Source organism: Manis javanica, chromosome 3, assembly GCF_040802235.1.
Source record: "Manis javanica isolate MJ-LG chromosome 3, MJ_LKY, whole genome shotgun sequence".
NCBI lineage: Eukaryota > Metazoa > Chordata > Mammalia > Pholidota > Manidae > Manis > Manis javanica.
In genome coordinates this window covers 214,072,642-214,097,243 of record NC_133158.1, presented here as the reverse complement: position 1 = coordinate 214,097,243, position 24,602 = coordinate 214,072,642, and the positions used below count along the sequence as shown (strand labels likewise).

The 24,602-nt window shown below is 40.4% G+C and overlaps 1 protein-coding gene and 1 long non-coding RNA gene across 5 annotated transcripts in view; one reads left to right on the top strand and one right to left on the bottom strand.

The window, feature by feature from the left end:
• The first annotated feature begins 347 nt into the window (after nucleotides 1–347).
• LOC118968456 (uncharacterized) lies at nucleotides 348–12,918 on the top strand. Its single transcript, XR_012129670.1, has 4 exons — nucleotides 348–965; nucleotides 1,562–1,677; nucleotides 5,683–5,817; nucleotides 7,560–12,918. It is a non-coding gene; the product is annotated as an uncharacterized lncRNA (long non-coding RNA).
• Nucleotides 12,919–17,456: 4,538 nt separating this feature from the next.
• The window catches only part of HPGD (15-hydroxyprostaglandin dehydrogenase), a 28,267-nt gene continuing 21,121 nt past the window's right edge, over nucleotides 17,457–24,602 (bottom strand). The window contains exons 5-7 of one of the 4 annotated variants that reach the window (XM_036998813.2): nucleotides 22,985–23,061; nucleotides 20,752–20,915; nucleotides 17,457–19,700 (exon numbers count right to left, since the gene is read on the bottom strand). In XM_036998813.2, the coding sequence (XP_036854708.2) occupies nucleotides 19,562–19,700; nucleotides 20,752–20,915; nucleotides 22,985–23,061 (380 nt within the window). In that variant the 3' untranslated portion in view covers nucleotides 17,457–19,561. Of the gene's footprint in view, nucleotides 19,701–20,751; nucleotides 20,916–22,984; nucleotides 23,062–24,602 lie in introns of those variants that run through there. The other 3 variants (XM_036998817.2, XM_073232790.1, XM_073232791.1) reach the window with 3 other exon arrangements.

Sequence of the window (24,602 nt, the reverse complement as noted above, 5' to 3'; positions counted from 1 at the left end):
AGCTAGGCCCATGGGCCGTCCAAGAACGGCTTTAGCAGCCGCAAAGTAGGAAAATGGAGGATCATGTCTTTACTTCATTTCTCTTATGCTTTATATTCAAAGTTTAAAGCTTGAGGTTGAGCTACATATATTATTTATAATTTCTTGTTTAGATTTAGAGGTTGGCTATTGATGTTTGGGTAGCTAGAAAGGTAAGAGTAATAAATTATGGTGGATCCTTTAATGCTGCAAGTGTTGGTTTTCAAAAATGTAAACATTTTCAGTATTTTTTTCCACATAGAATCTCATGGCTTCTGTAGTTTAGTTTTGTTTTGTCTTCCTCTTGGAAAGAGTCCAGGATGCTGAAAGTCAGAAGTCAGACTAATGCATTTACTTCCTTAAGATTCGAGCAAGTGCCGTGCTCCCAGGCTGTCCTTCAGACCATCACAGCTTCTGTCTTCCAGCTGGGGATTTTCAGGGGGAAATGAAAGATAAGGTTCTGAGTATCCCCCTGCCAGTTTTTCAAGTTCGCTTTGATAACTAGTTCATGCATTTTCTAGAAATTGGATTTGGCCTCTTCGGTTATACGAATGGAGTATGGTTATCAGCTGGTCACAGGCACCATCATGAGAATGGTGTGCACATGCATTTTCACAATTTAATTTTTTTGGCATCATACTTGTATGTGTTTTATTAGAGATTTATAAACAAATGTAAATGGATCTTTCTTCTGAGGCTAGGATTCTACGCTACACTCTCTTTGATTTAGTAACTCCTTGGTTCCTTTCTGGATTACATTACTCATTTCTAGAGTGGGAGTCGGGGTGTGGCCTGGGGAGGAACTGAGGAAAATTAAGATTTTGGAGATCTCATGGCTTGATAAACTTCGGTATTCTACAGGTCTCAGTCTACTTCTGCAGAACCCCTATGGTGGAGGACAGGTTGCTGGCAAATGAGCTGATGTGAAACCGGAAAACATAAACAAGGTATTTTTAAATATTTCCTGATTAAGCAAAATGAAAGTAAAATATCAGAATCTCAGAAATAGGAGGATTTGACATTAATCTACTGGTAAATTGGAACCATGGTTCAAAGGAGGCTTGAATGGTCTTCTCGCAAGAGCAGACCATAAACCGGCATGTAGGGCAGGAATTCTCACTTCAAAAAATATATACACACAGTATTAGTTTTCTTCAATATCGTGAATTTGTACACCAAAGAGTTTTCTTAATGTATAATTTTCTTTGTGAAATATTAATTGAATACCAAGTGGTCAAGTGGTAGTTTTATACCTTAATACCTTTCTCTCTCGGTGACAAAGAAAACATATTTTTAAAGTCTTTTATCTATAGAAAGAAAAAATGCTTTTCCCAAAGTGATTTTACAAAGACTTTCTAACTACTCCATAAATATTTGGACACCTCCCTCGAATCAAATAATCTTTTTTTTGATATTTTAGAAAAAAGGCAGTGAAAGATGTAGTAGATGGCAGAATGTAAGGAAAGCAAAATAAGTAAGAGCTGAACCAAATTCAGTCCTGTGTGGATGCTGTTCGCATAGTTAATCATTGTTTTTTTTCAAGGGAGACAAGTAAACGTTTTTCACAAAGCTGGTTCTTTCCCAGTCTGGATGGAAAGCGCAGTACAGAAATCATGCAAGTGTCTTGTAAAGACAGATTCCCCAGAGCATCGCTGCCTGGTAGGATTGGGTGAAGGGAGGGGCATGCAGGCGGGTGGGGAGTAGGAAGGCAAATCGTAAGGTTTAAAATGTGGTGGCATCTATTCAGCTGTTTATAACAGGTTTCTGGCTTAAGGCCCTTTAAGTGCTAGGACTTGTTCTTTGCCGTTTGTTGATGTCAGGTTTCCTACTCATATAAGTAAATAGCCCAAACATAAGGATGCAATTTATCAATATTCTCTACATAGACTGGCTCAGGAGGAAATCAAAGTAAGTGAGGTCAGGTTTTGAATAATTTTTGTCACTTTACTACTTGTCATGGTTCAGAAGCCATTGCTTCTGTGCTTTTCCTCCGTGGAATAGAATTTGTATTCCATTTGCTGAGGGATCTTAGCATTGTTGGAGCTGATCTGATAAACTAATGCCTGCTGAGTTACAGAATAATAAAGAATTGCTCCCATCTTGCCCATCTAAGATAATGATTTTGAACATTAAGATCTTTCAAAGCCTTATCTGGGGAGAATGACTTGTGTTGGGTATGTTATATAATCGAGCCGCTGGTTCACAGAGAGAACATTTTAGACCAAGCAACCCCTAAATGGGTCATTCTCCTTTTGGGGCATATTTTTCTAACAGGACTTTCCAAGTTGATGTCAAACATTTATAAAAAACACATGAATCAACTATTATATCCATACATCTTCAAAAGAGTGCTTGGTTCTGATTAACTCCCCTCTTTCTCCATCTGATATTCTTAAATCCATGAAATGGTACAGTGAATGAAAATAAATAGTAGTGATTAATGTCACCTTTGCTAGGGTCTAGCATTCATTCCCAGGAGAAGTCCACTTTCGCAGATGCTTTATGCACGGCCTGAGATGGTTTCGGCTGCAAACGACAGACCTCCAGCTCAGATCAGCATGAATGATAAACTGGATTTACCGGCTCATGTCTCTGAGAAGTCCAGGCGTGTTCTGAGGGAGGCATTCTGTCGTTTTTCTGTGGCTCTGGGCGGTGTCCTCCTCTGTATTCCGGCTTCTTCCGTAGGCTGGGTTCCATCATATCCACAGTATGGCTGCCAGCAGTGACCAGGGCCACACATCGCTTGGTTCATATCCACGGGGTGGGAGACTGTCACTTTCTATCAGCATTAAAAAAAAGTCTTGAGATTTACTCTGATCGGGCCAATCACTGCAGCCAGGAAGGAACCAAATGCTGGTTTGCCTGGGTGTGGATGAAAACCCCTGCTGGACCAATCTTCATTTGAAGTGGGGGTAGAATAATGTGAGTTGGGGCTGCGTGCAGTCAGCCCATCTGAAGTTCACACCCGTAGCACAGTGGGGCAGGGGGGTGTTCCCAAAGGAAAATCCGAGTGCACTTAGGAAAGGGGAATAGATTCTAAGAATGTCAGCCAATATTATTTGCCAAATTCTTCTATGTGAGTCTAATTCTTTCAACCTTTGAAAAATGTACAGGGGAACAGAAGTATGGAGTTCATTGTTTGCCAAACAGAAAGACTGTATGTGATTCATATCTAGTTTGGAAAAGGAAGTTCTTTCCTACTCTTCAGCATCTGCCTTCCCGCATCACTCAGAACTGGATGTGCCCACTTCGCCGTATGAGAGGCTCTAAGTCCTGTCTAATCCAGTGGCACTTCCAGCCCCTAGCCACGTGACCCAGCTCCGAGAGGCCGCACTCACTTATTTTCAGAGGCACAGAACCAAAAACACACCCACCCGAAGTCACGAACCCCACCTGCTCTGCTGTGAGGCTGCAGTGCCCATCCTGAAACCAAAGACAGGGTTTGCAAAAATATCCAATCAAACAAATAGAATTGTGAGGAAAAAAAAGAATGATTCGGCGCTTGAAGAGTTATCTAGGAATCAATTTCCTGTATCCTCACCTCCCTTATGTCTTCTAACAGACAGTAGTTAGAAATGTCAATGTCAGGCCCTTATACAGCTCTTCCATTACAGTGGTTTTCTTTTAAATAAATGAAGGGAAAGGGGAGAAGAAAATGCCTCTGATTTCTTCACTTTCAAATCATCGTGTTCAAATGCTTAAAGATATCCCAGGTGGCAGAAAGCGGCAAAGAGCTTTTTTTTTTTAGCTTGCTTGGTGTTGACATACGGGCCAATAGCACCGTGTGCCAAGCCCCAACTTCATCGCTACCAGAGCCTCTATATCCCAAAGTATCTCCTGACCTTCCTCTGGTGCTAGAATTCTTATCTATAGGATCATTCCTTGTTTGATTTTAGACCTTGTCCCAGGTTACTTAATACAGCTTACATATACAGCGATGCTACTCATATGCAGCTCAAACCACTGTGTCAAGCTTGGGATGCGAAATGGTCGGCTCCTGCCTTTCTGGCCCTGGCTTCTTTTTTCACTTACCTGTGGCAAAATTTCTAATCGAGGGAAAGGACAATAGAGGTGGCGCTCTACCTGCTGCCCCCAAAGGCCATTGCTGTGGAGGAGATGTGGGTGGGTGGGGTGGCCCTTGAGGTGAAGGACCGGCAATGTGGGAGGAGGGACGAGTCCCACCATGAAATTTTCCATTTTTAATGCTGCGTATTCAGATATTTACTGTTCAACTTAAGTTAAAGCAGTATAAATCGAATCCCCTGAGTCTTAATACCCATGTATTGGACATCTATGGGGTTGTCCGCCTAGCACCCCTCATTCTCGTGGGCACTATGCGCCTCTCTCCGGTCACTGTCCTGTCCAGAGACTGATGCCACACCTGAACTGAATCGACTGGGAACCAAAGAAGAGTTTTAGGAATGGAAACTAAAAAAATAGAAGTCCGCATCTTTCAGTATGCCGGGAATGTAGGTACAAAGATGGAAGCGCGGGAGCACTCAGTGGCTCTGTTTTCTGGTCTGTGGAGAGGCGAAGCTAGGGTGCCCTTATGAGTATGATATTTGAGTCAAATCAAGTTATGAAACATATGCGAGCTCCAATAATTGTTATTTAAATATAAAAAAGAACATAAAAAATAAATACACAATCCAATTAAATGGGGAGAAAGTTAGCTAAAATTTCAGGTGTAGAATTCCATTTATTCAAATCAGATAGAAATATTCACCAAAGAATATCTCAAACCTTATTGATGGTTAAGTACATCAAATTAATGATTTAGCATTAGGATGCCAATGGTGTGTTCACACTTGGTGATATATACATACATATATATATATAAATGTTAGTTATCTATTGATGCTATGATAGTTGATTTTATATGTCAACTTGGCTAGGTTATTTGGTCAAACACTAATCCAGATATTACTATAAGGGGGTTTTTTAGGGCTTAAGAGAAACTACATTTTAGAATTCTTTACTTCAATAAGGTCAATATTAATGTAAGAAAACCCCAGTAGCTATGATTTGTCTTTTCTATGCAAAAAATAAATAAATAAAATGTTTGCCTTCAGAGAAAATGAAATCTTACATTGACCAAAGCCAGTCCACAAAGAGAGAGAAGAGAGAGAAGAGTCCATAGATGGGAGGAAGGGGGCCGTGCTGATGTTTGTAGAGATCTTGGTCCCCCCCCCCACCCCCAGGGCTCGCGCCTTTAGCTGTGTTCCTGCCCTTAAACTCCGGGGAGGTGCCTGTGTGCTTTCAGTTTCTTTCGCTTGAAGCTGAAAACCTGAATTCGTGTACATTTTGTCCCAGAATCTCTTCTGCAGAAACGCAATTTGTGAAATAGAAACCGGAGGCAGTGACTTCTCTAATAGCAGTAAGTCTGTGAGAGCCAGAAAAGCTGTCCAGCAGGGGAGTAATGAGACCCAGAGCTTCATTCCTGAGTTGCCATCATTCTTTTTTCTAGATCACTAAGTTTTTCCCCACTTATTCAAATAAAGGGGATATAATACTTGACCCCTGTCTCATGTGGGTATGGAAAAAATTAATAATAAACACAAAATTGTGTTGCAAAGAATGATCCTAGTTCAAGGTCAGCCACCGATCTTACAGTTACGGTTCAATGATTTCCCCAAGGTAATTTAAGCTTCATTTATTTTCTAGTATCGGAGCAATACTAGTATCTGCCTTCCAAGATTGTTACAAGATTTGAAGCAGGAGACTTGGCACAGTATCTGGCCCAGAGGAAGCCCTCCATAAATGTCACCAGTGATGCTAATGATGTCTCCTTAAAACTGGGTACATGCATCTCGAAAACCTGTGGGCTGTCCTAGGCTCTTTGCCCTTCCACTGCTCATTTCCCACGTGACGCTGGTGCTTGTGAGCCCCAAGTGTGCTTCTGCGTGTGTTTACCTTTCTCTCCATTGTTCTGCATTTATTAAGGCCTCTCTCATCTGTCTTATGGGATTTTGCAATACTTCCCCAAGTCATTATCCAGACTTTTGGACCAGCCCTTATGGATCCCGTCGGAGCACACCCCTCGATTGTCTTCCCAAGCACAAACCTGTTCAAATTCCTTATGAACGTCCATGGAGGTTTCCCTGTTACAAACATGAAGCGCAGACTTCCTGGATGACACGCTGGGTGCTTCCTATCAGCTTTCAACCCCAAGTTTTCCACGAAACTCATTAGGAACTGATTATAGTTTGTTGACCTAATTATTGAATTTCTCCCTGGAACATCTTCCTCCCAAACTCAAAAATATGTCAAGGCTGGGCTCAAGTGCCTCCCTGTTTATGAAGCTTTCTACCTTCTGAACCCCTCAAACAGTTTCCATTATAATTTTCCCATCAACCTTCTACATAAATCTATTACCGTCTTCATAACATGGGATTATGATTTTTTCCTCTGTGTATTTGTTTCCCAAACACAAATGTGAGCTCCTTGAAGGCCAGTGTATGACTTACTCATCTTTGGCTCCTGGGTGTCTAAGTGTTGTGCTTGAAGCTAGGGGGTTAGTCAATAAATGTAAGTGAACTTGAAGGTAGATGTGTTAATATTCTTGGAATTTGTAATATTAAATGTAATTTAAATTTACAATGTAATTAGATTTAAAAAATTCACTCAGTAAATACCCTACTTAAGAGCTCTAAGAAAGTTATTTAACTTTCCTTAAACACTTCTCTACTGTTTCAGAAGAGAAACTGTTTTAGACAGTCACAGAGCACCGAACTGAAGTAAAGCAGGTTTGTCTCTTTAGATAGTGGGACGGGGAAGGATAGAAATGTATTTCATTACTTTAGCTTTTCACATGCAGGTTAAGACACCATTAAGATAAGATGAAATACAGCAGAGTTGACTATCTTTAAGATGAGTATATTTTTAAAAAGGGGTACTTTAAAAAATGGCCAGTGTGGGTAAAATTGCATGATTTCCAGAATCTCTCACCTGGCCTGTGCATCTCCATATCAATAAGTGATTACAAGGGTGGGGGGGGGGGGCGGCGAGGGTATCACTGGACCAGAGAGATTGGGTGGTGAGAGACACGGGTGAGTGGAAGTGGATGACTGATTGTAGGCAATAAATGGGTTTCTCCCACTTTATTTCTCCCTTTGACTGATTTCAGTTTCAAAGGTAATTTGCCCTGGGCGGGGAGAAAGATTCCCCCCCTGGAGTTACAAGTAGTTTTCTCTTTTATTTACATTTTGTTTCCTTGTTAAGGGGGAGAAGCCGAGTAGGGGTGACTCAGGGAAGCTTGTGGTTGAGAAAGACTATGGGGGTGAATTAGCCTCTGCTCTCTGTTACAAAACCCTCCAGTTGCCAAGAGAAGGTACATGAAAAAAAGACACTAGCATTTATTTGCCTTAGAAACCTCTGCAAACGAACAGCATTTTACAAGAGACAGCTTTACTGGGGTTTGCCGTTCCTAATCTTTCTGCCTTTCTGCACGTGTGTGTGTGTGTCTGTGTGTGTGTGTGTGTGAAGAGCTCATCAAATAGTGTTATTCTGCTTTTTTTTTTAATGTTTTGAATATTTTACAGCAATGACAAACAGGACTGTTTGGAGTCAGCATCCCTCATTCGTCACTCAGCACAACTTGTCGTAAGATGAACAAAGATAATGGGAAGCAGAGATCGATCACTGCTTTGCTGCACCATGTCTGAAGTGATATTGAGAAATGGCAACTGACAGCTCTGGGGGGCTGACGTGTGATTTTTAGGACACAGGAGAAAAGAGTGGTCCCAGACAAAGTCCTGGGATGAATAGGACAGTTTTGGATTATGACTGCTTACCTCCCACCCACGCAGTTCAAATCAGCTGGCAAGTGAGAAACAGGTAAGATGGCCAGTGAGGTCCTGGGAATGCGAGAGGCAGAAAGCTGCTTTTCTGTCTTAGGTGCTGGGATTGTAATATGAAGAGCTTATTCACTGCTCCAATGAATAGGGATCAACAACGATTACAAACATCTGTATGCGGGCAATTAAATTCAGAAATTGATTTCTTATGCTTTTATACTAGGCTAAATATGAAAAACATATTTCTTTGAAATGTATCGAAGTCTCTTCCTCGTATCTTCACCCTAAAACTTTCATCACCCCCGAACCCCTGATTTTAATTTTCTTCCACTGGCAGGAATTCTATCCTAACCATCCCCCATGCGCATTGTCCTCAGCCTTCAATGTGGAAATATGTGCAGAGGAGGATGAAAGGGGAGCAAAAAACCAGAGGTGTGACTTGGGGAAGCCTGTAATTGGATAAGGCTTAGTCCAGCTAATGCAGGACTGATGAATTTGGTCTGATTGTGAAAGGCCTAGAATGTTTGGCCAGAAGTTTGGACGTGACGCCTCTGGAAACAGGAGGTAGAGAGCTTTGAGACAGGGCGTAAGCTTCTTACAGGCCTGTATTAGTTACACCAACACAGAATTTAGGGTTCATTGTCTAGGACAGACTTCGGAGGCTTGAGAGTAGTTATGAGAAAAATGAAAATACGTTAGCACATGTAAGATGTTATGAGAACCTGACTGTGGACAGTGGAAGCAGAGCAGAGTCAAAGGGATGGGAAAACAAAAGAGATCCTGGGTGAGAAAGGTCCAATTTTACGATTCAATTTCATAAAATGCAATGTTCATCCCCCTATAAAACCCAAGTGCCGGCTTGTGTTATTCCCATAAAGTTACAACATCCCCTCACTGATAAGACAGAGGAAGAAGAAACAAGGGAAGATAAATTTTATCATAGCACTTTAGCGGCCATCAGATAAGGATGATAAAATTTTCCTAGGAAAACTGATACTCAAAACATCCTCCTTGCCAAGTAGACCTCCCGACCCCCACCCCGCGGACGGGAAGAAGGAAGTAGGCCATTCATCCACTAACATTTGTAAGGGTTTTTTTTTACCACAACATCCAAATAAAATAAGCATTGGGTTTGTCCAAAATTAGGTGATCACTGCGACTCATGTCAGAAGGTCCCTGCCAGGGCCTGCACACAGGCAGCTAGGGGGCCGTGCAACGGGGTAGCGGCCGCAAACGCAGGGACACACGGTTCTGGAAAGCCTCCTACCAAGATACTTCAGATACTAAATAAATAGCAGGAATTTTGGACATCAAAAAAAAAAAGCTAGAAAGAAAGCAAAATAGTGCACAAATACCATAATGGCCCTTTATGATTAAGGAAAGTCTTACTATGAGTGGTATTCACTTTGTTTATACAAACTTAACTGCCAAGACCATTGTATAGTTCTGTAGAATGGAAACAAAGTTAAAAGAGATTTCAAGCTCTTTTGTCCAGCTGCCCTAAACAGACACCGTCTGTCCGGGACCCCTGATAGGGGCTGGCTGGCATCAGCCTCAGCCACCTCAGTGATCAAGGAATTTTCTGCTCCCAGGGCACATGTATTTCATTTGGGGTATCCCAGTTCTGGCCGCACCTTCCCCTCACCCCTTGCACCTCCACTTATTCACGGTTCTGTTCTATTCTACCTTCCTTATAACAGCTCCAAGTATTTGAAGTTTTGTCTATTTCTCCCATTGCACTTAAGATAAAATCCAAACTCCAGATATCCGAAGACTTACTAAAATGTTGTACTTAAACTCAAATACAATATCCTAGAGGTTATCTGATTCATACAAAGAAGAGTGGAAACATTAACTTCTGGTGTTTGAGGAACTGATATTTTCTACGGTGGTCTAGGATGCGTTAGTCATTCAGCACAGATTATTGCATTTACTTGATGCACACCGTGTGCCATGCACATACGCTGGGGTTTGGTGGAGAACAGAAACAGATACAGCCCTTGTTGCAACAGAGGTTGTATGAATGGTAGAATAAAAATTTTAATGAAGTAAAACAACACTGCCTTAGCCATTGAGGTCAATGCACAGGAAATCAAGGCTGTGGAGGTAAAAACAAAAGCAAGGGTGATGTGACAGCCTAGGGTAGGTGGCTAAATGGTCAGCTTAGAGGAGGTCACAGGAAGCCATGCTGAGGCCATATCAGAGCCCAGCTGACTTGGAAATACATGGAAAGAGAGCAGGGGGACAGAAGAGCGAGTGCAAGGGCCCCCAGGGGAGAGGAGGTTGGGCACACACAGGGTTTAGAGAAGCCAGGGAGCCCAGCACCAAGTCAGAAAGGAGGGCAGCGAAAGCAGGTGGGGTCAGAGAAGGAGGGTTGTACCTAACTGCAAGGGGAAACCCCTGGGATTGTAAAGAGACGTACGGGGTGATGTCACATACAAGCCGATCACTCACGCACCTCTTTTCTGCTGGGCCTCCCCCTACATGTACTGATTTTTTTGTCTTTCTTTACTTTGGATTCATGAGCTAATTATTATTAGAATTTCTTCTCAATTAGTATATTAGTTATACATTACTTATCTTACATATCATACTAAGCATGCTTGATTTATTTATATCTAATATTAATTAGTGGTTTTTTACTGAATCTTAGACAATATACTTTAGAACAAAAACTAAGGAATCTCGCTTGACTTTAGTGCTTTTGTAAAATTTAAGTCCTGACAGTCATTATTTCCATTGCTTAATAAGACAAATATTTATTTTTTATTTCCTCACACCTTCTCCTGGACGTTCACACCTCCCAGCTTTTCTCTTGCTCCATCCGGGGATCCTTTTTGATGCCTGAAACACTGCTTGCTTACACTTCTTTGAATGTGGATATGTTGTGAATTCTTTCATTTTTTTCTCTTTTGTGGGGGTATCATTACGGCACCTTGAATTTTGAAAGCTTTTTTTACTGCCTAGTGAGCTGTAGGCTTTCTGTTTGCTTTAGAGGTTTGATATATCATTTCATTGTTTTCTGACATGACATTTGTGTTAAGAAGGCAGTTGCCAATTTAATTTCTGCTGCTTTGAAGATAATGTGTCTTTTTGTGCCCTCTGGTTGGCTTCAAGATTTCTTCTGGTCATTGGTTTTGAGTGGTTTTTACTATCATTTGCCCAGGCATGCTTTTCTTTGTCTTGTCATTTGTATTGTTTCTTGAATCAGCAGTTTTCGGAAAATTCTGGAAATCAGTTTCATAAGTTCTGGAAAGCCCAGGTGTGCTTTTCTTTGTCTTGGCATTTCTATTGTTTCTTGAATCAGCAATTTTTAGAAAATTCTGGAAATTGTTTCTGCCTTGATTTCTCTTTTCCTGGACTCTAGTCAAACCTGTGTTAAGCATACAGGGTCTGCCATTCTCTGTGTTTTCCATCCCCATTTCTTTTTCTGTTCCAGTCTAGATCTGATTCACAGGGTCAGATCCACAAATGCTCTCTTCAGCTGTGGCGAATCTCTTAGTTCATCTATTATTTTCTTAATTTCAGTGATGTATTTTCAGCTCTGAGAATCTTCTTTTATTGTTCTAGTTCTTTGGCAAACTCTCCAATCTTGTCATCTAATTTTTGGATCTATTAATCACAGTTAATTTAAAATTTATTTCTTGTAGTTCCAATATCTAGCCCCTTAGGGGCTGTCTTTTTTGTTATTATTATTTTATTACCATTTCTCTGTTACTTTTTAGTTAAATGCTGGAAATTGTGTATGAAAAATTATAGAAGTTCTGCTGATAATTCTTGTTTCCAGAGAACATAGTTACTGCCTGACGGCAGGCCGGTGGAAAAGGAGTGTATATCGGCTAAAGCCACTACGGGACCAAGCTGATTTGAGTCTGGGGTTCAGTCTCCTCTAGGCCTTGACTCTGTCTCTGGTCTGTGCTTACATGTAGAGAATAGCCCTTCGGTGCTTCCCATGAGACTCTATTTTTTTAGTACCACTTGAAGACATAGGAACTGACTCTTATTTTTTCTCCTCCACATGTGTGACTGATGAGAGCTATACTTAGCTTCTCAGTGACTTAGAGCCATTTGATGCTTAGCTTGTCGGCCTCTATGCCAAGCTGCCTGTATGGATTGTTGAATATCTGCGGTGAAATTGACTCAGATCTTTGGGCTTTCTTTTCTCTACTTTCCTTCTCTATCTACAATATTTCCTCTCAAATTCTGGCTGCTTGGTAGCCCTAAACTCCATCCCCACCCCGCCACCAAACCATGTGACAACGTCAGTGTCCTTGTCTGCTTCTCTGCTATGTAACAGCCACGTCTGCTCTCCTCTCAGCATCCCTGTGCATTTACATATGGGCCAGCATCTCAGAGGAAAAGCAGTGAAAACACAATGCTCGTTGCAGTCAGTTTCTCTTCTCTCAGCATCTCGGACCCTCAAACTCTGATTGCCTGGGGGGCTTTCCTAGGCCATCAATCAGAGTTTTAATTTTAATTTAATTTAGCATGTGCCACATGAGAAAGAACCCATACATTAGTGGATTAAAAGAACAGCTTATGTATCTCACAGTTCTGTGGGTGACAGTCTGGTCTGGGCCCCGCTCATCTGGGACGGGGCCCCCTCCCGCGCCTGCTGCTGGCTGCAGGGGTCTGGGAGCCGCTCGAGCCGGTGGTTGGGCTCTTCCCTGCATGGCTGGCTCCGGCCTGTTCACAAAGTGGCAGGATTCCATACACAAAAGCAGAGGCATGCAAAAGCCTCTTCGGAAATCACCCAATATTGAGACTCCTGTTTTGACAAAGATCACAAGGCCCCTATTCAAGGGGTGGAGAATTAGACTCCACATCGTGCTGAGAAGGGCTGCAAAAATTGCAGCCATTTAAAATAAATTTTTATTTTTGTAGTCTAGGACACTTTCTACAGTCATCATTAATTCTAACGATTTAAGTTTCTTGGACTTCTGTACATTGAAAGTCACATTCACGGCAAGTAATGCCAGCTTGATCTTTTCCTTCCCGGTTTTACACTGCTGTCACTTCCTCTCGTCGCCTGATTGCCCTGGATTGGCCGTCCACTACAGTTGCAAGCATGAGCAGGTATCTTGGACAACCTGGATCTATTCCCAACTGCAAAAAGAAAGATTTTTTAAAACATTTCACCATTAATGTGCTATACTTTTTGAATGGATGCTATTTTTATGAGACTAAAAAAAAATCACTCTTTTATTACTATTTGTTATACTTTCTGGTTGTCACTGTTAAGAATACATGTTAAATTTTATCAAATGTTTTTTCTGCAAATAGTAAGATGATCAGGATTTTTCCTGCCCTTTTGTTAATATGATCATTTTTACGAATTCAATTTGAATGTTAGGCCAAATTCAATGACTATATTTCACCCAAGTTGTAGATCTGTTATTTTTTGATGTGGGGGAACTTTTTGTTACCTTATTTAGGGTTCATTTATTTATGTCCATTATGGCACACGTGTGATTGGTTTAAGCTTTTCTTGTTTACTAATATCCTTGGGCAGGTTTGAAACCAAGGTTACCCGCTGGGGCTTGGCCTTTGTTCTGTGCTCTGGGAGAGCCAGAGAAGAGCTGGAATCACATCTTCCTTAAATATTTGGGAGATTTCATCAGTGAAGTCAGGAGGGCAAGGAATTTTGTTCTCTGTTTATCCTCCTCCTATGTTTTGCTACCAAATCTTCTGTGTCATTTTCACACACTCTGTTCTGTCAGTGCAAGTTTCCAAACACCCAGGTGTATTTTAAGTCTTAAACAGGTAAAGGCTTTTTCAGTCTGATTTGTGATTTCTTCAGCTGAGTGATTCTTTAAGCAATTAGTGGACTTCTGATCTATTTGCTGGCCTCCCATTACATTTGCTGGAAAAAAACCCTTAATATGTTTGTCATAATTAGTAGTCGTAATTCTCAAGCCTGCTCCATTTCTTTGCACCTTATCCCGTCATCCTTCTCGTCTTTTAACATAATGGAGTTACATGAAGACAAGCAGGACCGGCTGGACCTCTGCACTTGGAATTGTGGTCAGAACTATACTTTAATGATCTTGAATGCAGAAAACATTTCTGAGTCTTACCTTTTCATATTTGGAGATTAAAGCCAGTAGTTGAGTTTTCCAGCCCAAAGGCTCTGAATTTCTGGTTTCTCCTTCTCCTTTTCTTTCCATTTTTATTGCTAACTAGCCAATGCTAAGCCGAGCTTGCCCCTTGGCTCCGTACCTTGCTAAGGATCATCAGAAAATGCGAGAGTCCACTGCTCACCTGCCTTCCGAACTCTCCGCCTCGAAGTCAGTCTCGGTGGGCATGGAAGACAGTGTCCTTATCAAATGTTTTATCTTTGCTTCATGTGGTTCTCCATTTTCTAGCCTCACCACTTCTAGGACCTGTTCTAGGTGTGGCAGCGGCGTTTTGGCAGCGTTCCACTGTGCTGGTTAAGGTGATCAACGCTGTAGGAGATGAATCCCCAAATCACAGGAGCTTAATAAGACAGAAATTCATTCTTTCAGACACAAGAATTCAACACAGTTGTACAGTGGGCAACATTCTAGGAGGGTGATTCAGGATTCAGATTCCTCCCATCTTGAATCTCCCCCATCGCTCAGAGCCTCGGTCTAGTCGGACTGGACGCAGACGTTCTCACCTCAGGCTGAGACCTCACTATGCCGACTTGTGGGATCAGAGCGCTGCTACTGATCCGTGATCCTGTTCTTCCTTTTCCAAATGAGAGATTTTTATTGTACATTTTTCTATCGCTGGTCATCATGATAGAGAGAGAGAGAGAGAGAGTGTGCGTGTGTGTGTGTGGGTGGGTGCATGCATATGTGCACATGCACAGGTTAAATTGTGCTTTGAGTTCATGGTCACGAGATCATGAGAAGCGACAGCACTCCGATGGAAACAGGGTGCTGCTGCTGGGGATCTGGGTTTGAGCTGCATGGGGTTTCAGGGTGTTTCGCTTGAGTGGGAATGAGTGTTGCAGTGTGAGAACAGGGGTTTATAGAGATATGAGGTGTGGCAAAGACACAAAAAATGTCTTTGTTCATCAAAACTTCATGCTCCCTTCCTGTTGTGTAGAGTTGTTTTGGGGAGGCATGTGTCTGCAGGGTTTACACTTCCCAGAATCCCTTGCATCTAGCTGGGTCATGGGACTAGTCCTCACCAATGGGCGATGAGTAAAAATGATGTATGTTACTTTCAGGCTGAACTGTTTAGGTATCACCTATGCCCTTTACGTTCTTTCCACAATCGCTGGCTCAGAGTCAATGACCCCAAAGCCCTGGACCGTGGAGCTACAGGCAGGAGGATCCTGGACTACCTCACGGAAAGGCGCTCACCAAAGATCAGCGTTAGATGTTTGTGTGAGCAAAGAAAACAATTCTGTTGTGTGAATTTCGAGCTTTATCTGAATCCTCTGCTACTTTTACTCAATGATTACAAAGTACACATAGTTCTAAAAACGGCTTCATGGATACAGGAGCAAACTATTTGAAAGCCACTGATCTAATCCAGTTCTCTCATGCTTTCATTATGTATATATATATTACACACATAGACACACACATACAGGAATTTATGGGCAAAGAAATAAAAATATGCTTACATTTATGCACTTAGATTTTAGATAATGCTGTCTGATTAGCATGGAACTGCTTTAAGACAACCTAAATCCAGAAATTTACCAGATTATCCTCTTACAATTTAGACTCAGCATGTTGAGCTGAAAGATCTGATGGGATTGACTAGGACAGTCACCATGTTTTTGTATCATGTATGCTTTATGGCATCTATGCAGTGATAGTGAGACAGTGTTTCTTGAGTACATATCTAAAGTCACAGGATAAGACAAATAAGCCATGCGATTTTAAGGATTAGTGACAGGAATTAGAATAAATCCGTATTTCTGTATACCTGAGTGAGTGCACAGCCTGTTCCATGCAATACGACTGCGGGATCATTAGTGATTGTGGAACTAGGCCCCAGAACATCACCCCGTTTTATTCTTATGAGTTAGTCAGATATCTTTACACATGACTTTTAATAATCAGCTTCCGTGGGTGCTAAGTAGCAAGCTCAGATCTAAGACTGTAGCAGGGAAAACATCACACATGCATCCTGCCTGTCCTCAGATCCGTTCCCTTCTGCTACACTACTCAGCTCTGGGTCACGAGGAGCTGACGTGGCAAACTGCATTTTCCTACCCCCTCCCCTCCTGGAAGACACCACTAGGTCACTGGACAGCAGGCATAGGGAATGCTTCAGGGTCATTTCCTCCCCCTACCCTGTCGTCAGGTGGCATTTCTGGCAGCGGTTGCTTTCTCCACAGTCCCGACTCCCAGGAGAGAGCCCTGTGGTCCCAGCTTTGCTCCATAGCCTCCCCGCTGCTGCTGCGGGTCTGGTAATAGCCCGCGCACGTCCCGAGTTGGGAGGTGGCCAGGCTATCCTGCTGCTGTTGGTCTGCTCTCATCCTGTGTTTGGCCCTGGAGCCCTTCCAGAACCTTGGCAACCAGTTCCCCACACTCGATCCCTTCACACCTGAATGCTGTTCTCTAAACCGGACCTTCATCCATGTATGCCTGCACTAATGTTGACTAGAACACAATTTATTGAAACAGATAAATAAAATTTACCGATAATTGTTCAGTAGTTATTTGTTGAATGAGTGCATGTCTGGAAGCGTTGCTTGAAACTGGGAGAAAAAGGATAACTTAAAGATTCAAAGCAAACTTAGAAGTTTCTATTAAAATTTAGCATAACTATATGCTGCTGATGAAATTTTAGTAAGAGGAATTAGAGGTGGTGCTAATAAATTTGAATGGAACCATAAGATTAAAATGGTGTGATAGCCATGAATTCAGACACGAAGGAAGCCTAGCGGCCCGACTGCAAGTGGTATTGAAGCAAGTAGCTTTTGAGCCTTTTTGAATGTTACTGTGATTTGCAACAAGAAGTACTTTTATACTGAGAAAGAGTGCAATCACATATGCATGAGATGACTGCTGTATTTCTTACTCATTTTCTTCTCTTCTATTATCGTATCTTATCCAGTGTGGGTATGCTGTTCGAAAAACATGGATCGAAATATGTTCTGGGAACCAGTACAGTCTTTGCAAATTTATCCAAGGGATTAAGGCCTAGCCAGTCCTTGTTGACTCCTGCTTTGTCTATCTACTGTCTGTGTTGGCTCGGCATGTATTCACCCACTTTCCTCTGGGAAACCAGTCCTCTCCTTGGCTTAGTCCAGAGGGTTCAGGTCAGTCTCCTGCCCACCTCTCCTGTCCCCATCACTCCTTCTACCACCTCCGGGGGAGGCACGTCCCCTGGCTCTGGCCAAGCAGAATGGTCATTGCTCTGTCCACAGGGACTGTCTCAGTCAATGGCACATAATTTAAGCAATGCCCCTGGGCTCTGTTGATAAAAACAAGTTCGTCTGCCAGACGGGAAGCTGGTGAGAATCAGGCTGTAGATCCTGGAAGCTATGGGTGGACAGAACTAGCTGGGAGGGAAGCTGCCTCTCCTAGAGGAAAGAGCCGCAAGACTGGCGTCCGCTTCCGGGACGCTGGCTCCAGTCGCCTTTCTCCAGCCACTAGTAGCCCTGCCTTTTGAAATTCTAATGTAAGAAAGAAGCTGTCCTTCAAATGATAGTTCGTATGTGAAATAATGTGAATTTTATTAAAAATTTACATTTACAGACCTTTTCAGGATCCTAAATTTACAAACACAGAGCAAAAATAGACAGAAATCACATAATCACTTGTATTTTAAATGGCACTACAAGTATCTAACATCATTTTTATATGGGAAAATTAAGTTTTCTGGACATGTCAATGTTGTTAAGTCTTAATCTCTTTTTAACATCCACATATTTTTAGTTTTGCTTCTGGGATCCCTATTTCATGTATTAAGAAAAGTATATTTGAAAAAAACACACTTTATTTAAATTAGGAATGTCCCTGAAAAATACAGTTAAGGAAACTAAGGTTCCCCTGCCTCATTTAATATTTATTTTTTCTCAACCACTTTATAGAGATATCATAATACTATAGATTTATTTAAAGCCATTAAAAATTTACATTATAAATTTTAATGTAAAATAAGGTTTTAAAATATCTAATAGAATTTTTTTTTCAGTTGCACTCAGTATTTGATTTTAAATGTCTGCATAGTTTATTGATATGAAAAAAACAATTCAAAGCACAAGACTGAAGTCTCCCAGCACAAAAAATTGTCCATAAATAAAAAGTTTTAGCTGTTGCTGTGAACATTACAGTAGGAAAATCATGTAAGATATGCGATACTCCACCTATCTCTTATTCATGGATTGGTTACTGCCACTTGTATGGACACATTTGCGCTTTATTACAACTTATTTCCATCAGATGTTCACTGGTGTTTATTTCTCATTGTTTTTCAAATACATTCCATGACACTCTAGACAACAGTTATTCATATTCAAGTAAGTCCTTAAAGGCAAAGGCAATCGATTTCTGGCAGAATTAAAACAGAGCAGGATGTGGCAACACTCCACTGTCTCTAGAAAATCCTTTTCAATCTCACACCGTAGGAGTTGGCATTAAACTGGGAACCCTGGACTTAGCAGGCAGAGTGAGTCACTTATACAATATTTCTGAGGAGACAGTTGCTTTGGAAATCTTGTGCTTTCACTATTAGTAGCATTAATTATTGTTTGCAAATAATGTTAGCCAAAGCAGGTGCATATAATGGTCGAATCATAAAATACCTGACAGGGAAAAGATCACAGCTGCTTTTACCTCTGGTTATTGTGACTTTGTGCATACAAAAACATTTACAACTGAGGCTGCTAAACCTGGTTTCTCCCCCTCCATAGCTATACAGAGAACACTAAGTAACTTCTGGAGATCAGAAAAAGGGTTTATCAAAAGGTAGGCATTTTTGAAATTGGTACAAGTAAACAAAGAAGTAATCTGAAAAAAAGTGACATTTGCATTCTGTTTTTTCTTGATGAGTATATCTGACATATAACACTTAGGAATGCTAACTATCTTTTTTGCTATACTATTAAAAGTTTCATTCCTGAGATCTTTGGGGAAAATTAAATTTCTTACAGTAAGCAAAGAGAAAAATGTTTTTCCTGGAGGGGAGGCAGCCAGCATGGGGACTGACATCTCAGTGAGTTACTTTCTGTCATTTTTCCATAATCAGACTTTACATTTGGGATATATTCACACTGCAATTTATTCCTTAACTACTGGCCCCCAAATATGCCACATCTTTAAAGAGCTGAAATGTTCAGCCGAAAGATGGTATATAAGCAAAAGTTCTTGTCACTAAACATTTGCCACTGTAAGTAGCTTCCCTCGTGCAGAGTAAGGACATAGAAACAAAATGAGTTCTTTACATCTGGCTTGGTTTAAATAGTTCAAGTATCTCCTTTAACATGATGTTCTGAAAAACATGAATATTTAGGACCCACAAATTTAATACATTTTCTGAAAAGCAGCATATTCCTTGAGGAGTCTTTGTTTTGATCATTACTTAGACTCTAAAGATCAAAATTTCGCTTTGGTTCAGTCCTTCATATTTTTGATGGTTCCTAATTTTTTTAATCCACATATTTTTTAACTAATCACTCAAAAGGAAATACCAAATGCATGAAGGAAAGTTTCAAATGATAGCACTTCATTTAAGAAGCCATGTTCAAGTGAAGATACTATCTCAGTATAAGTCGTCTGTGCTTGTTCTCAGTTAAGGCCGGTACCGTCAGATGTTCACTGGGTTTGTGCCTGGATTGGGGTTGTGTCATAGTCTTGAAAGTGAATTCCCTTAGACGTTGTGATCTTCATAATAGCGCCATTTAAAGCATCATCCTCAATAAGTGCTATTAATCCATTGGCAATCACTGATGGGCTGGAAACAAAGGGAAACAGGTGTTTTAAAAACTAGAGTGGAGGCATAATGATCACTTCATCCTGAGTTCTTTTGAAGAATCTACTACTTTTCATACGTAATGGGGAAATGTACAACATGAAGCTATTGCTACCTCCATTTTTTATGCAATTAGGCATCCACTGAATTACATAATAAATTGAGTGGTGTACCGCCAGGCTTAGCTTTCTATCACTGTGACGGGAAGAGTTTGTAAATCTGTATTTTATTTTTTTACCTTGAGGAAGTGATTATTTTCTCATCTTTATCTTTTCAGGTCTTAGATCTCTCTGAATGAAACGTTCATTAAATTAGAAATGTGAAGAATTATAGCTAATATTTATTGAACATCTATTATTTATCTGTTGGCTGTTGTAAGTACCTAACATGTATTATTAATGTATTCGTTAATAATACGTTATTATTATTAAGTAAAAATACCCGAAGTTTTAGCATTATCCTTATTTTACATGTGAGAAAATTGAAGTATGTAAAGGTCGACAGCTCAGTTCGTGCTGAGTGGTGGCCCCGGGACTTATCCCAGATGGTCTGATTCCTTCAGTGCGGGATCTCTGAATCTGCCCTGTGAGACTCCAACTGCTCTAACTCAGACATTGTTTACCAAACGTGTGTGTACATCAACTGTTCCTTGTGAAAACGTTTCAAGTTAGGAGGCTGTGTGACATTTCACAAAGGGAATATGTGAATATCGCCTGGGAATTTAGTAGATAAGGTATCACTGCTTCTTCCAAAGGTAACTAAACATTACCTTTAAAAAAAATGCATATGATATGGCTGAAGGTAATGATGCATTGTTTATATTTTAAAGAAGAACTCATAATGTATATAAACATTCTACTCAGACACGTAGAGAATATTTTCCTTTCAGAGAGCTTGCCAAACCAAAACTTGGAAGCTTGCATTAGTTTCCCAAATGTACACATTTTTTTCCCATTCTGCTGCTTTTGTCTAAATAGTACTAGATAAAAGTTTGTTCCATCATACAAAGAAAGGTAGGTATAATTTTACTTACTCCAAAATTCCGTAGAATTTCATCATATCCTTGATAGGACCTGTATATTCTATATATTGTCCCATGTTTTCTTCTTTTTCAATGGATTTAAGGATGGGCGTGTTAACAAAGCCAGGGCAAATGGCATTCAGCCTCACACCACTGTTCATTAGATTAGCAGCCATCTGCCAATTAGAAATAAAAGGTTGCAGGTTTCAGTAGTTTTATAAATGCATTCACATAGGACAAGTTGATAATTAAAGCTATTTGAAAGACTCCAATGTGAAAAACACTAGGTAGATATTCTCCTAGCTCTATAACAATGAAACGTTAAGCTTGACTGGTAACAAGTACAAGAATATATATCTAAAGCACTGAATTAATTCCTGAAAGCCTCAGCCAATTAACTTTTTTAAAAAATCACTCTTACTGGGCAACTCCTGAAAATGCTTGATTATCTAAGCTGCACTTATCTCCTGAACTCTGCAGGGAACCGGAGGTAAGACACCGAGGCTTAGAATTAATATCCCAGGTTTTCTTTCAAAGATTAGGGCTGTATAATAGAATATGTATTTTAAAAATATTGTTAGTGGAAAGTTTTAGGACTTTAATTGATTCTTGAGATATTCTTAATAATCACCATCTGGAAGACAGTTTAAATATTTTCAGACTAACACATTCTTTGGCTTCATTTTTGATGTATTGGTTTTCTTTGTAAAACAAACTGTAGTCAATTACTTGTGAAATCCATTTGCTTAGTTGCTCAAATATATTCAAAACCCTAAAAATCAACAGCGTGGAGTTTTCAGAGGCACTGTGGACAAGCACAGACGGTGAGAAATTTGAGTTGTCTTGTGTGGATGTTGTGAAATGATGCTTCTCGTTTCAGCGCTTATACTGTAAACAAATGTCCTTTCGCCATATAGTTGGTCCACGTTTTTCTCATTTTTGTTTTGTCATTTTCTCATTAGATAGAAATATACATTATGCTCCTCTAGGTTATGCACTGATTGATCAAAGTGACCAGAGGCTCACAGGAACTTAACCCTGCATTTCCTTTAGGAGCGGAAATCCAGTATTTTCTAATTCAGTGTTTGCAAGTAATTTTATAGAACACACCTACCATAATAATAAGAACTGGCTGTATAAGTTTCCAGTCTTCTAACTTTAAATACATCATTGCTGGTCTTTAAAGTTTACTCTGCTTTGTAATAACTTTAGGCTGTCATTAAAAGCTGAGTTGGAGAGAGGTCTTTGCAGATACAAATTTCTAATCAATTTAAATAAAGAGTGTGAAAGCTGCTTATCTTTGTTTCTGATTGAACAGCAACATTCACACATCCGTGTTCTCTATCCCTAGTATTTCTTCTGTTATTGATCATTTCTTCTTCATCTGCCTGCCCTCTCAGTCTCACCTGGTCTGGCCACGGCAGAAATCACCTTGCCCAGCTGTTCTCTCCTCTGGCACACTTATCCTAACAGTTCTCGAATGAGCAGCCAGAATGGTCTTCATAGAACGGGTGGGACCCTGTCACTCCCGTGCATAAAGACCCATCAACGGCCGCACTTAGAACCAAGTCCAAGCTCATTACCACAGCGCAGAAGCCGATTTTGGCCTGGCTTCTGTTTCTATCTCCAGTTAACCCCTCCTACTTTCCCCTTTGACCTTGGGCTCCGTTCAAGCTGCCTTTTTGTTTTTTTCAATTACTATGAAAAGGCAAGCATTCTTAGTTCATGCTATCAATGCATGTGGTCGACCAGGTCTAAAATATTTTTCTAAGCTCTGCACACCTTCCACCCGACGATGACACACCGTCCTTGCCTACCCCATCAAGTCTACACCAGCCCCACCCCTGCTGCCATGCCCCAGGCTCTTACCCTTTTTTGTCCTACCTCCTGTGATGCAATGTCTGGGGCACGCCACATACTTTACTCAAGGAGGCCTGAGGTTAACCATTTTAAAATTTGGAGCTGATTTTAAAAAGACAGACTATCTCCCCATTATTTATCCTTAGGATTGTTTCTCAATAACACATCTGTGTTTAGAATCTACTTCATTTTACAATGATCTATTCTATTTGGTCCTTGACGTGATTGAAGATGATGTTTTATAATACAGATTGAAGTATACTTTATTCCTCTATCTTTAATCCAGATGTATTAAATTCTGAATTTATTTCCCTTTACTTTATAGAGCACATGTTTCCTATATATAGAGAGAGAAAAAGAGACATTGTGGCTGTTACATCCTCACCGCTGCTGAGCGCGTGAATCCAATTATACCATGCTTTGAAGCACAATAAACTGGCTGTTGTGCAACAGGCATGAGCCCTGAAACAAACAAATAAAAAGTTTAAACAATTTTATTAAGAAATAAGCAGACAAACCCTATAATTGCTATGCAGATGAATAATTTGTGCCTGTTCCATTTTAAGGTCATTCTAGAAAATACACTAAGATTATCACCAGATAACTTTGTAAAAATCACTAGTCTCAGCTCAGTTTATTCCCTCCATGATCTCTACTATACTATCCAGAATTTAGGGTGGCTAAGTAACAGCCAAGGGATGCTGTCCACAAATGATATGTAAATTTTTCTGTCAAGAGGTCACTCTTATTTAAAACACAAAGAGAATCATCATTAAATCCAGTAAATCACCATCTAATTTTCAATTTGTAAGTCTGAATTGTAAAGAGGGTATATTCTACATTTTGTAAGATTTCCAAATGGGTGAAGGAGTTTAAATTGCTTAAGTGAGATTTAGAGATTTTTACTTGTCTTCTCTGTAGATAAGTGTGCATATTATTTGCCTTCTCTACAGATGGGGGCTCTTCCCTGGTAACAGTTGCACTGAATGATGCCTCCTCAGGTTTAAGAAAATTAAAAGTAACTTCTTTTGGTTTTGATCTTAGTAGAGGCCTAGATCTTCACACCCTGTGACTTAGGAAATGAAAACCAGAGATCAAAAATGTAGGGTCCTATTTTATCAACTTTCATAACTACATACTCAACAATGAACATCTAGCAATTTTAGGATTGGTTTAATTTTCCACATTTACATGGTAGTAAGTGTTCAAAAATATGATTAAATTCATGGCCTGGAGAAAAAGTCATATTGGAGCAGATATATGATCTTTTCCTCCATACTTTCTGGCCCAACCCCCGCAAACAAAACAACCTTTTTTTCACAATTGTCAATCGATTGTCTCTATCTAATCAACAGTGAAACTTCTTAAATTGAGCTGGTTTTATATTTTGGTTTTTAACTAACTTCTTGAATTAACTAGTGTGGACATTTTTTAAATTTGTGATTTCTCTGAGTCAAGAACAAGCAATCCTTGATTAGTATAATGCCATTAATATCCAATGTCATGCTAATAATACTGAAGTATTCTGCTGAGGCATGCCCATCTCCACCCAGCTAACTCGTCCACCACCACCCATCAGTTACGTGCGCTGTGCCAAAGTCCAGCAATAAATGCAGACCGTAACCACTCCCTGGGTGCCTTCCAGGTCTCATTTATAAAGTTCGTTTGCTCAAGAGCAGTTTAAATCCCCAAGGAGAGGAGAGCACACTTGGTGTGTCCACCAAATGATCTCAAAGTACCGTAACCTGGTTCTCCTCTTGTTTTTTAAGGTTAAGTAAAAATGTGTAAGTTAATGAGGTTTGTCAGTGTCAGTCAACAAGAATTTAGGATGCCTCCATTGGTACACAGGTGTATTAGGATTTCACAGTAAAGGAAATAAAAAAGGTGCAGCCAGATGCTGATGCTGTTTTACTCTTAGTTCCTGGTTTACCTTCTCCTGAAATGTTTATGAGACAAAGGTCACAGACGGCACAAATGCAAAGTGAACCTTCATCAGAGAGAAA